Here is a 14,398-nt window from a genome sequence, read left to right as displayed (position 1 = left end):
AGTTTGTTACCCTGATTCACAGAGTCACAGTTTGATGATGAAGGTTCACTGTTCTGTTATAGGCACTGACCTTAAGTATATATATAATGTATATATATGCACACACACACACGCGCGCGCACACACACACACATATATGTGTGTAAAAACTGTCAGTTTGGCATAAATCTCCTGCAGAAGTCCAATTGATGCTTCGTTCTCAAAGACTGTAAACAAGTTGTCCAACAAGCAGAATTCTTAGATCTTTATTTTTTATGTTCCCTGACATCTTTACCTTTGTAGTTCTTTTCTGCTTTGTCTTTTTCATATTTTTCTTTTTCTGGCTTTGTTACACTGTCATAAGAAGGTGGGGAAGTTGTAGAGGAACTCTCATCCGTCTTTTCTGGAGTGGAGTTCCCATTTAGTTTATCAATAATTATCTCTTTTATAACTGGTCCATCTCCTTCTTTGTTTTTATTTCTGTTATATATACTAGACACCTTTTTAACTTTTTGCCTTAAAAGGTAACACCTGTAAGCACGCTGAATAATGACAGCAGATACCTCCTCCTGTTTTCGTTTTAATGTGGTTGTAATTGGTTCGTAGGAGACTTTAGAAGGATTGGCTGCCATAAACCGATCTTCCATCTGTATTCTGAGGGCATCCATCTCCCCACTTTCCCCCAAAACACGCTTTGTGAAAGCAAACAAGATGTCAAGGCAGTGAATTCTGTCGCCGCTTACCATGGGCAGATCCATTGCAATGAGCTGGACTTTGTTTGGTTTCGCGATAAGAAGAGGAGGATCTAGTGAAGCTGCAAAATCTGACAGCTTACTGTATTCTATGAACTGTGTTGCATCGGGATCAAACTTCTCCCAGACTTCATAGAACATCTCAAAGTCATCCTCGCTCAAGGGTTCAGCGCTTTCTTCAGTAGCAACACTGAAGTTCTCCAAAATCACAGCAATGTACATGTTCACCACTACCAGAAATGATATGATAATGTAGCTGACAAAGAAGAAAATCCCAACAGAAGGGTTGCCGCAGTCACCTTTCACTGAGCTCCCTGGATGATCTTTATAGGGATCACAGTCTGGCTCCCCACTGTTAAGAATTGGGGCTAGCAAACCATCCCAGCCTGCAGATGTGGTAATTTGAAACAGGCAGATCATGCTGTTGCCAAACGTTTCAAAGTTGAACATGTCATCAATCCCAACTTCCCTCTTAACATAGGCAAAGTTGGACATGCCAAATATAGCATAGATAAACATGACCAGGAACAGCAGCAGACCAATGTTGAACAAAGCAGGAAGAGACATCATCAAAGCAAACAGCAGAGTGCGGATTCCCTTAGCGCCTTTAATGAGACGCAGGATTCGGCCAATTCTGGCAAGTCGGATGACTCTGAATAGCGTTGGGGACACAAAATACTTTTCAATCATCTCAGCTAAGAACATACCTAGGGAAAAAAAGTGAATATTTAAAATGCAATTTTAAATTCACTGATTCACTGCCCATAGAAAGATTTATTTATTGCTGTCTCCAAAACAATCAGTATAGGGAGCCTATAGTTATAGCAAAACATCATACAGGCCATTCCATTTTGTTGAAAGCACCTTCCTGATGTTGGAATATTATGTAGGAGAAGGAAAATAAGTAAAAGATGACTTGCTTATGGCAAGGTAATTAGGGTCTGCCTAAGTTTTCAGTTATTTCTAAAGCAGCTTGGAAAGAGAAATTTCTGGTTTAGACTAATTAGTTCTTGAAGCTGAGCCTATTACTACCTTCTTTTATGACCAATTATATGACTTAATTTCTGCAAATTAGTAATTTATTTTTCTTTACCTGAGTATCTACACTGTATCAACACAGCCTTGCTCAGGTGTATCACTCTTTAAGTTTTGTCACACAACTCATTCACACCTTGGAGAGTCATTAGCTTTTAGCTGACAGAAATCTAAATATTCACCAAATCCTTAGTTATCAAAAGCAAATAAAAATCTCACCCCATTCACATACTTTTCAGGTTTAGTACTGAAAACAAATTTGTGGTTAGTTCACATATACCACTAAACATTCCCTGATAATCTGATGTGCCAAATAGTTCCTTTATGTCTTCTGATGTGGAAGATGACAGAAAATAGTATAGAAGAGATAAAAATCTTACAAGCAACATTTCATATATTGTATGCTATAATGTATGAAGATCTGAATCAACATTTAAGTCATAAAGGAAACAGAAAAAATCATATTCATAACATTCAATAAAAATTCAATATCATAACATTCCTGAAACAAATGTTCCCTTTTCCTTCCACTAGTTCTTTCTTGAAAGGGAATTGCTCTTACCTACTATGGAGAGAATCACAACCACAAAATCAAAAATATTCCAGCCTAGAGTGAAGTAGTAATGGCGAAGTGAAATCAATTTCAGGACACATTCTCCAGTGAAAAGGATAATGAACACAAGGTTAATCCGGGATAAAATTGTTTCCATTTCTTTACTTTGGTCATCTGTTTCTACCATCATTGTGACCATGTTAAGGCAGATGAGTATCATGATGCTGATGTCAAATACTTGTTTGGTTACAAAATCAAAGACCATGCCTTGGAATTTGTTCTGCAAAACCAGAGATGGGATACAGTTTATAGTCTGAAAATATTTGTCTTTACAAATGCCAAATGGGAAAGCAGGCCCCTGCAAGATTTAGGAGTGCTGAGCAAGACCCGTTCATGACACAACTGTTAATATATACTAAACACATGTTGGTTTGTGTCTCACTCTGTGAGATTGTTTTGAGAGCAGATCAAGAAGTGTACCACTGTTGGCCGAAGGGATGGGAAGGGAAACAATGCAATAATAACAGTAATAACATTGACAATTGATTCTTTTGTTGTAAAAGAGGTGGTATAACTTGAAAGCCAGCAAGAGTACCAGCCAAATAGATACTTTTATTCTTAGCTGGTTTGTAATACTAATACCCAGAGAGGCCTCTCCGCTTTCTTAATCTAATTGTGCTTGGTGAGATCGTTAAAATGCTGAAGTTACATGTCTCCAACACACCATGACTGCAATATCCTAGTTTTTCTTTAGTACTTAGCTAAATGTTTATTGCCATATGTCTCTCCTCAGAAAGACTTATTTTTAACCACTTGGTGCATAAGGTGCAACAAGTATTTTATTTTTTCCAAACACTGTAGGAGTACAGTAAATAACAGTTTCTTATCTCAGAGACAAATTTATCCTAGTTTACGCTTTGTTCCCTAGGGCATCCTTTTATCCTGTAAGATTATCTGCATCTGTCTTTCTTATTAGGTGACCACTGCCCCCTTCTGTCTTCAGCAAGGGCCAGTGCCTCCTCATTTCCTACACATTAATGGGAGGAGAAAACAGAAAATTAAGTCTATCTGGAGGTAACAAGAACCAATAAATAATACAATCGACTGTAATTTTCTAGGACTTAGGGAATTATGAAATTTATAACATAAACCTTATTAAAACCTACAGTTCATATTTCCAAGTCTATGTTTTTAAATGAAACATGAATGTCTAGTCTACTGAATGAAGAAAAGAAGGGACAAATTCTACCTTTACAATAAAATAAATAGAAATAATATTTTCTTTCCAGACATATAACCTTTTCTTGTTGGCTAAAATCATATTTCCCAATGAATATTTAGTATTAGGGGTTTTAAAATCAAATCACTCTTACCACTGGCCTTGGTATAGGTTTCTGTGGCTTTTTGGATCCCAGTTTCTTCATTGCATTATAATATTTCTTCTGTTCTTCTGTCATAAATATGTCCTGACCTCCAAAGTAAACAAATAGTATCAAAACTAATTACTGCCATATCCATGCATACAACATTTAACTACAGTATGTCTCTCTGTAATATAATACTATAGTATGTCTCTTTGTAATATAGTATATTTGATTTAGATAATAAAAGTGTTGTTCAGGTATTTATAGTGTGGATGTTCATATGCATTCGTAAAAAAACAAAACCTCCCTTTTGTCAAGCTGACAGTTGAATTTTTCTTCATGCTCACTTTTGCTGACATGGCTAAAATGTCTATTTTACTATAAAATTACTATACTGATGCTGTTAAATAACTTGCTGATTTGGGGCATACAACACTGATTGGTTCCTCATGTGTCCTTAATTCTAGACAGACTTTGAAGATTACAGATAGCCAGATCTAAAATGGGGTAACTTTGAGGCACAAGTTGTGTCAGGGGACAGTATTTGGGTCTAATCTGAGGGGTTTAACCACCTTTGGTACAAAATTAAAAAAGTAATCCAAAACATGCCATAGCAAATTATTAATTAAAACATCACTAGAACCTTGACTAACTCAAATTAGCCTTTGTTTGCAGATGTGCATGCTGCCAGTTAGATGTGCAACTGACTGTCTGAATTTCAATATAAAGTAAATTGTGCTTACTGGTGAATCTGAACTAAGAAACATAATGCCAAAGTTTCTTTCTGCTAAACTGTGTATTGAAGTTCAAAGCATAACTGATAGAAACAGAGGAAGTAGCCTCAGATGTGTTTATGGCTCTTTTAAGAAGCTAAAGAATATTTTCACGAGGAAAAAATTCTGTAGTTCACAATTAACTTTAACCTTAGATTCTGTTTAGTACTGTTGCTTTCTACTTGGTTACTGGATAAAACCAAAACAAAACTACTTTTTCACAGCATACAGAGATTTAGAATGATCCTGATGTTCATTTTGGCAGCTGAAGGCTGAGAATCATGAGGCTTCAAAATATTTTAAATGTGATTATTTGTATTTTTTTATTTTTAAAATTATTAAAAAAACTATATGCATTATCCATATATTTTTAAGCAGACTTGTATGTCAAATGTATAGAAATAAATCTTCCTTTTATACCTTTGCAGTGTTATTGCTAATAAATTATAGATTGTATTTGTATCTAACAAGTTCATCTAATTTCTTACAAAACTGTTAGAAAAATAGCTCTTTTGTACACTTTTTTACTTGTATCTTTAAGCCTATTCATGTGAAGTCTGTCGAACTTACTATTAACCCACTATTTAATCAGTTTTCAGAACTATTATCTAGTGTATGAAAACAATCCCGTATTATATTAAGTGCCAACAGTTTATAAGTTTAATTAAAATTAATTTATCTTGATTTTTAAAAGTTAATTAAAAGGTTAATATGGCAGATATTATTACATCTAATCAGAAGAATAATGCACATTCCTTTTCTGCATTTTCATTTTAGCTCTTACACAATTTGCAAACTATTATGACCCAACTCCTGAATTGTCCCTTTTCACTTGTCAAAATGATGAAATGCAAAGGTCAAAATTACACGCACAGATTCAACACAGATTGTGTTAAAAAAGAGACATTTTTATTCAAGGACTCAAAATTACCTTTGATTTTTATTAGCTTTACATAAAAAAGTTATTAATTCGTTATAGTTAATAATTTACAGAACTATGGAAACATTTTAAATACTTATCTTCTTTTTTTGCTGGTTGAAGTTGTCTATGATGACACCAATGAAAAGGTTCAAGGTAAAGAATGATCCAAATATGATAAAGATGACAAAATAAAGATACATATACAAGTTATCCTCATACTTAGGTTGATCTTTTACCTGCAAAACATTATAAATTCTATTAACCATGGGAATATTAAATGTAAAAACACAGCGCATATAATTTATGAGTAGGTATATGCTAACTTACCTAGAAAATCTTTAAACTGTACTCAGTTATTAAAAAGACTAAACATGTCCATTCCACTCAATATTTGGAGAACTGGAGGTTGACAGAATGATTGCTGATATGGAATTTTAGACTAAATATGCACACAGATATGTTTATGTATGTACATATACACAAAGTTCCTTGTATAGAATGAAGAACCAATATGGGACTGAGAGCAGTCATTAATACTTAAAATTTTAACAGCACAAATCTAAATATTTTATATTATGTTCAGTATATTTTGATGTAACAGAATCAATCAATTTTACTATCACCTAAATCTCCCTGCAATTCTTTTGGGCTTACATGATTTAGTTCTGTAGCCAAGTTAAAATTCTAATTCCTAGAAAACAGATGTTCTTCAAACATAGAATGTAATTGCACTTAAATATATAGATAAAGGAAGTGCTCAGACCTAAATAAACAATGAAATGTAGTTACATATTATAAAACAAGATTAATATATTCAACATGTAATAATTACATTATATAATCTTAAATTAATACTCAAGATTACCAAAAGAAGTGGTCAAAACCCCTCTTCTTCTTTTCTAATTAACATTAGCTTTTTAAAAAAAGTCCCATTAAGTTAATTTATCTTATTGCCTAAACAGTTAATTAAGTTAATTTATCTTATTGCCTAAACAGAAGGGAGTAGGATTAATTTTTTCCACTACAAATTCTAAGATTCATGAAATTAGATTAAAGTTCCTTTCTAGACTAAATGTATCTAGAAAAATAGGTACTGGTGCTGATTATAATTCTTAATGTTATTGTATGTGTAGTTGTTTAAATTCTATACTCAGAGCATGGCCAACAGATGATATTTGAAAGTCTTACACTTACATCTCGTGAATCAACAGCAGCATACATAATATCCATCCATCCTTTGAAAGTAGCCTAGAAATAAAATACAGTTGTTTGTCTTTCCTATAAAAATTCATAATGTGGAAAATAAATAGGTCACAGCATTTGGGCCTTAACTTTTAGTAAAATAATATTTAAATATGTAAATCACATTTAATAACACAGGTATATTTTTATAATAATACTATTTTTGAGAAGTCATTTTTCAGTTATTAAAAGTCTCTGAAAGTCTCAGCGGGGGCAAAGTGTGTTTGGAGCTGCAGATTCTTGCTTTGCAGATTAAGAAGGGTAGACTTGGATAGACATTAACGCTGGAGCTATTCAAGTAAAATTTACTAGAGCCACTCATGCTGACAAAAATTTTATCAAGTGCACAGTATGAATTGATGGAGTCAGCAATACAACTTCTGAACATAGATATGAACATGCATCTGAATGCTTTTGCTATGGCTAAACTACCATGGTATTTTTAGAAAGGTTTTAATCCCACACAACTAAAAGGAATAGACTCTGTCAAAAAAATTATATACATATATATAATATATGTATATATATATGTGTATATATATATGTATATATATATACACATACATTGTTTCTTGAGGAATAAGATTTTCAGAAGACCAAACAGTGAACTATGAAAGAACTGGGATTAACTTCAGCAAAACTCTGGGCTGAGTTCCTAAAGAGACTTTGGGTAGAATAGAGGAAAATAAGATCTGTCATCATTGCTCTAAGGCAGTGATTTTCATGGACATGGAACATCCACTATCTGAGGAACACCAAAGGTTTGGTGTGACATGGCAGTTGAAAGCACAAGTGCCCACCCATTAGCCAGGGTTTCCAAGCTTATTCACAATAAAGAAAAAAAGAGCCAAAACACCTGTTAGATGAACAGATAAAAAAGACCTCTCCTAAGGAGATTCAGGAGCGGAATTATCCCAAGGGGTATATTTGCATCTGTGCTTTCCAGAAGTAGCTCTGATACTTTGGTACAGCTGTTACTTTCCACATCAGAAAACTTGCATTCCTGCAGTTTTTATGTCCTGAATCTTGCAGTGCAATGCACATATATATTAAGAAGGTATGCTTGAAGCCAGGCTTCATAGCTCTTTGTGGTTCGGTTGACAATTGGCAGCCATTTGGTGCACTTTGCATAGCAATATTAGAAGAGGATTAGAGTTCGGTAAGAGCAATAAACACAGAAGAGTGGAGGGAGAATGTTAAGGGATACATGCTCAAGAATCCTTTAATCTCTGCAGGAAAAGTAAAGGGCAGAAGGGAATATTTGGAAAAGAAAAGAATCAGAACAAAAAGACTAAAAGACAAGAATGAAAGGTTCACAGTTGTGATGTAGTAATTAAAGACCAACACTGTCTGCATGAATGACACGGATGACATTCAGACAGTTTCAAGAGACTAGAAGTTTTCTTTGTATATCATCAGAGTCAAGTATTGGTAATAAGATGGTTTAGTCTCTAGTGCAAGAGTAGAAATGCAATCTGGTCAGAGAATTAGGATCATCATTCAGTACTACTACTCAGCACATGAGAGTGCTGACTTTACAGACTTTGAATATGTAGTAGTAGTTAATACAATATGCCATGCAATACAATAACATCTAATACTTCACAAGGACAATACCAAATTAACATAAGTATATATGATTCTTTAACAAGCATTAATGGAATATAATAGTTATAAATCATTAGTATTTTTTTCATAAAAGTATTTTACATTTTCCTGTTTTAGCCATAGTTTAATGTCTTTGTAGTTTCATGTACTTCTTAATAAAATACATTTAGTTTTGTAGCAAGTACTGTTTATCTGCCGACATCAAGAGAAAGTGTTATATGATTAATCAGACCTAATACTCAAGTAGGATCTGTTTATTAATAACTATCCATATTCTTCCCATGGACAGCTTCTACTTCTCTTAGAGGATTTCAGACCTCTTACACAAGCATTATGATAATAAAGAATTGGCTCCAAGGTACATGAAACATTGGGTGCGCTAATCTCAGATCTTGCATTAGTTATTATTTCTTTCCCCAAACCCGCTTCCAGTTTTGGAAAATCAAGGCTCTATTAAACAAATATCTTCACTGGAGACACTGGGTTGGTATGTTTTTATTTTTACCATCTAACTTACATACTGGTTCCTTACATGAGCATAAGCATGAAGGAAAATCCATTTTACCTTGATCACACTTGAGAAAAGAAAAATTATTTCACAGTGCCAAAGTGCCTAGATTAATGGATTTTAACTCTGAAAGAATTTTGCTGTGGATGTGTAATGATCACAGAATCACCAAATCGTTAGGGTTGGAAGCAACCTCTGGAATTATAAGAGGCATTGGCAGTAATTTCTCAGTTCAGACCAGTTAGTTGTCTGCACTCTTTTAAGTCGCTGTCTGCCCTCCTGTCTTACAAGGTAACAGAGCTCATAAAGGAGGGCAGAGACCTTTTAAATAATTATAGGGACTTCTGAGCCTTGCCCACCATGGCAAGACACATGAAATACATTCCTGAAGTTTATATTGTGCAGCACTAAAAATATTCTTGTACCTTTTACATTTATTATTTTCACATTATTATCATCATGATGAGACTGTGTTCCCTAGCCTTGAAATGGAAAGTTACTTTATTATCATTAATACAAAAAATATAGGTAACAATGCAGTAGAATTATGTAAGCTGTACATCATTGCTATGAAGAAATTATTCCATTCCTTAACAGTCTTAAATTGCCCATTTTTTGCAGACTTCTTTAAAAAGAGCAAAGAGAAATTATATAAATTTACTTACTACTTGAAGAAGAGCAAGATATCCAGCTCCTACATTATCAAAGTTTACTTTCACATTTTTCCATCGGGCACTTTGATTGTTTTTTATGAGTTCCTCACACTGAGTATAATTGTTGACATCACTGACATCAAACATCTCACCAGTTGTGGTGTTGACACAATGATAGAATTTGCCAGCAAACAGATTTACTCCCATGATGCTGAAGATGAGCCAGAATATAAGACAAACCAGCAATACATTCATGATAGATGGAATTGCTCCTACAAGGGCATTTACAACCACCTAGTATACAAATTAGACAAAATAGCCACTTAGTTTGTGAGCAGAAAAATAAAAATACTTTAAAAATGTTTAAACAGTATTAATATGGAATGGACAGTTAAAATGCTACATTAAAAGTTATGGGGAAAAGTTATTTAAGATTTAATAAAAACACTAATGAGATTGCAAAAAGCAAGAAATAAAATAATATGCAAACCAACACAATGCAAAAGTCTGAAAAAAATCAAAAAGCAAATGAAAACCTGTTAGTGGCAAGATGGATTCTTAGAATTTGTGTGCTCTAGAGAAAAAGAGAGAAATAAATGTTAAATTCCAACAATACAAATCAAAATCTATGAATAGAAAATAAACCAGGAAAAGATCAAAGAATGATGATGTGGGAGACTCAATAAAAATGTCTACATGTAAAACTATCATTATGAATTACTTTATTCTCAGAAACTCTCTACATATATTGGCACCAGTGTATTTTAGCCTCTACATACAATGTAACATAATTAAGCATATCTAATTTACTTTTTGTTAACAGCATCTGCTGTAAGTCTTGGGTTTAAATTGCCTGGCTCACTGTAGTTGCTCTTACATTGTTTTTATTTGGTTGCATTTAATACAGTTGAGCTGATCTGTAAGGGCAAGCGCGGTAAAAGATAGATGAAATCCCTTTTACTTCTTGTGATTGAACTAAAAGAAAGCTGCAGATAATCACATGATAATTTCCTATTAAATCAGTAGAGGCTGCAGTAGGTTTTTGTGTATTGTTTTGAAAACAGCAGTATTTTTCAGTATACTAATTTGACTGGAAGTAGTCTAAAATCAATAGAGGTTTTGCCTATTTATTAGATAAAGACTTATGTGTTGTTGGCAATGCAAATCACCCCGTACACTGGCTCCTGTGGCACGTGTAGAATATCTCAGCCTCAACCCAGACAGGAACCGTACTATTTCTTTGGAAACTTAAGACCCATGACCAAACTGTAAACTTGTATTGCAGCATCTGGGTGTTTCGAGGCGAAAGATTAAAAGGAAATTTCTTAGTAACATTACCATATTAAATTTTTATGCATCAATTTTTCCAGGAAATAGCATAGTCTGCATTTTCAGCAGACAGCTTGCAATAGTTTGGGGAGTTGTGGGGTGGGTTTTTTTTGTCAGATTGCCAGAATATGAAGATAATAATTTCCTCAACAGGAAGGATTTAAACTGTGTAGGAAGAGAGGTAAGATGGCAGCAGATGCATTCATATAAAGTAAAGGACACTAGCTGAGAAAATTATTTCCCATCTCTCCTTTTCTATACTTCCAACCTCAAAGTTATCAGAGAACCTTTCCCTAATATTACAGCATTTATTAGGGGATTTTTTTTCCCCAGGCAGGTAGACAGGGAGCCGCAGGAAGGCTAGTTTCTGGTGTGTCACTGTTGTCAGTTTCTTCACCTTTTGTTTTGTTTTGCTTTGCTTTGCTTCGCTTTGCTTTATTTTGTTTTGTTTTCCAGCTAATCCTGTTCCACCTAAACTACCGACAAACTGGAAGAGAATAGAAGTGAGGTACAGAAACGTGTAACATAAAGTTCCCAGCTAAACTGGAGGAAAAACCTCCAACCCTCTGTTCTAAAATTTCTCATGTCTTTTTAATTTTCTATAGAGATCTACAAATCAATGGAAAACATAACTATGCAACAGTCAGCAGGCAAATTTAATGAGCTCAAAGTCTCATCTCCGAATGTAAGCTGTACACATCTTGTGTATAAGGACATGTTGGGAGGCTTTTTCCATACATTTTTGCATGCATTCCCATTCTGGAGTTCTTTGCAGAAGGCATGAGTATCAAATTTCTACATTACGTTTGTATGCATGTATTCATTCAGAATCATTCATTTTATCTCACCCTCATTCCTTCAAATCGTGACAAGGCTCTTAAAGGTCTTAAAGCTCGTAACGTCCGAAGCGATTTAATGGCACCAAGTTCAGAATAGCCCAAAGCATTGGCTATTAAACTAACCAATGAGACCTATAAAAAACACAGAAAAAATATTATTATGAAATTTGTTCTACACTGTTTAGTTAAAAAAATTACAGGCTCAATCAACAGAAATATCAACAGTGACACCATATATTGGAAATATTCAAGGCCCGCCTGGACAAGTTCCTGTGTGATGTACTGTAGGTTACCCTGCTCTTGCAGGGGGGTTGGACTAGATGATCTTTTGAGGTCCCTTCTAACCCTTGGGATTCTGTGATTCTGTGATTCTGTGCTTATAGTGACATTGGAGGCCAAATCCCACTATTTTCATACCTGCTGGAAGGTCAACAGGTCATATGAAGGCATCTTTGAAAAAGCAATATATGCTATTAAATGCCTGTTATAGCTAAGTAGGATTTAACAGTCAGATGGAAGCTCACTGTTGGTGAAGAATATAATTTTCAGTAGTACTTAAAGACAAAATAGCCATAGTTTCAGTAACTTCATTAAGGTTCAACCTTTCAAGCAATTTAAAATTCTGAATACATTAGGATAGTTTATTAACTAATTAAAATATTATTAATATCTATAATCACTAGTAATATGATAAATAATGTAGTGGTTAATTAGCTTTTGTTATAAATATTAATTCTAAGTTACTCAGTTTGTAGCAACAATAGCCAGGGTATCTATGAAATATATATTGACAGCACGTTTACTTTCTCACTTGCCTGACAACTCTTTTTTTTTTTTTCTCCCTTCTAAATATAGGGAAATATTATGGGATATATCTTAACAGATGCTGGCATTATAACAACAAGTTCTTTGTTATCAACAACAGTAGTGAGCTCCTGTTCGTGTTACTGGGATTTTATTACAAGCTAATCTACTTTAGGAAAGAGCAATTAATTTGCCTCTCAAATAGAATGGTATTTTAAACAGTGTTTAAATTTATTTCAATTTAATTTAATTTACTTTGAGCAGTTTTGCAGACAGGAGAAGGGAAATACACCCTACTTATTTTATTCAATTCTACCACCAAAAGCATAAATGAACATATTTCAGTTCTTGAGAAAATCCTTCAAATGTTCATTGCAAAATACCTGAGTCTAGAGGGTTTTTCAAATAATTTGCTTAACAGAAATAGGCATTCCCTGATAATGGTGGTAAGATTTTGCCCATTAGATGAAAAATTACTTTCCTATGTTACTTGTATCCGTAAAGAACAATTAGGTGAATCATAGAATAGTTAGGTTTGGAAAGGATCATCTAGTTCCAACCCCCCTGCCATAGGCAGGGACACCTTACACTAAACCATGCCACCCAAGGCTTCATCCAACCTGGCCTTGAACACTGCCAGGGATGGAGCATTCACAGCTTCCCTGGGCAACCCATTCCAGTGCCTCACCACCCTAACTGTAAAGAATTTCTTCCTTATATCCAATCTAAACTTCCCCTGTTTCAGTTTGAACCCGTTACCCCTTGTCCTGTCACTACAGTCCCTAATGAATCAGAAACACAAGCATTACAAAGTCATGTCTCAAAAGGACAATCTGAGAGCAGATAAAAATCAATTATTCATTACTATGATGCTATGTATATTCGTCTAACAAAAACTGTATTTTAGTGAATTCATATCACTGTAACTTTCAACTGGATTGCATGTAAGGATGTAATTCTTTTTATCAAAGGAAAGGCTTATTGCCATAATGGAAAAGTTTAAAGGAACTTTCTATGATTTACAAGCATGTTAAGAAGAAAATCTTACTTACTTTCTGTAACCTGCAACTTGTCTGTTCACTTACAAGAGATAACATTACTGTTTCGGCCATTACATGAATTACTGTCATTGATATTAATAATTGTCATTAATACAATTTATTTGCCCTGTGATTCTACAATTTTTTTATCAATTTTTAATATATTCCAGAGATAACAAGACATTAAATTCTAAGTATTATTAATAAAATGTTCATCATGATTCACTCAGATGAAGTGAGACACCCAGACATTTGGTATAATATCTTTACCTTTGGTGTGAAGACAGCACATTTTATGGATTAAAATGCATGCAGATACAGTAATTTAAAAAAATTAAAAGGAACTCAAATTTTTACATTCATCTCCTAAAACTGGAGTGTCAGATGTCCACATTTTTGTGTACAGATCTTCTAATTTTGCAAAAAATGTTTTGAAACTTAGCAGTCATAATTAGCCCTGCTCAAGATCTTCAGTTAGAGTTGTCGTCCAAGCCAGACCATCGGTCATACACTCCACATTGACTTTATTTCTATTTAAGCCTAAATTTTACTGCATGTGAATTCTGTGCTACTTGGTGGGGTAGCTTATAGATGTGATTTGATTAGAGCTCCTCAGTTCCAACACTGCTTATCATACCTTTCATGTAGTTTAAGTGTTTAGGTATTACACTTAACTAGGAATAAAAACAAACTGCAAGATGTAGGGGTAAAATAATAAACAAGCCACAACCAAAAAAAAAAAAAAAACCCAACCAAAAACATCCAAAGAAACAAAAAAAAAAAAGAAAAAAACCCTAAAGATTTTTCTTTCTATTGAGAAGTTAATGCTTTTTCTTGTTTCTTGAAAGATAGACACCTGGTTTTCCAGGTAAGCATTTTTGACATGCTCAGAGGCAGGATACTGCCCAGTATAGCCTTTCTTATGCCTTATGTAGCCTTTCTTATGTTATGGTCCTATGCTAAATAATATATTTTTTCAATATGTACTTGGTGAATA

The 14,398-nt window shown here is 34.0% G+C and overlaps 1 protein-coding gene across 17 annotated transcripts in view; it reads right to left on the bottom strand.

Moving 5' to 3' along the window:
- Window positions 1–245: 245 nt before the first annotated feature.
- LOC136011117 (sodium channel protein type 2 subunit alpha-like) overlaps window positions 246–14,398 on the bottom strand; it is a 55,021-nt gene continuing 40,868 nt past the window's right edge. For 15 of the 17 annotated variants that reach the window (XM_065672778.1, XM_065672782.1, XM_065672784.1 and 12 more), the window contains 7 exons: window positions 11,567–11,689; window positions 9,402–9,683; window positions 6,573–6,626; window positions 5,477–5,614; window positions 3,693–3,797; window positions 2,329–2,599; window positions 246–1,438 (listed from right to left, as the gene is read on the bottom strand). In XM_065672778.1, coding sequence (XP_065528850.1) covers window positions 246–1,438; window positions 2,329–2,599; window positions 3,693–3,797; window positions 5,477–5,614; window positions 6,573–6,626; window positions 9,402–9,683; window positions 11,567–11,689 — 2,166 coding nt within the window. The remainder of the gene's footprint in view (window positions 1,439–2,328; window positions 2,600–3,692; window positions 3,798–5,476; window positions 5,615–6,572; window positions 6,627–9,401; window positions 9,684–11,566; window positions 11,690–14,398) is intronic. The other 2 variants (XM_065672793.1, XM_065672794.1) reach the window with 1 other exon arrangement.

Source organism: Lathamus discolor, chromosome 3 (assembly GCF_037157495.1).
Source record: "Lathamus discolor isolate bLatDis1 chromosome 3, bLatDis1.hap1, whole genome shotgun sequence".
NCBI lineage: Eukaryota > Metazoa > Chordata > Aves > Psittaciformes > Psittacidae > Lathamus > Lathamus discolor.
Note: the sequence above shows the minus strand (reverse complement) of the source record. Positions and strands in the feature narration are given on the sequence as shown.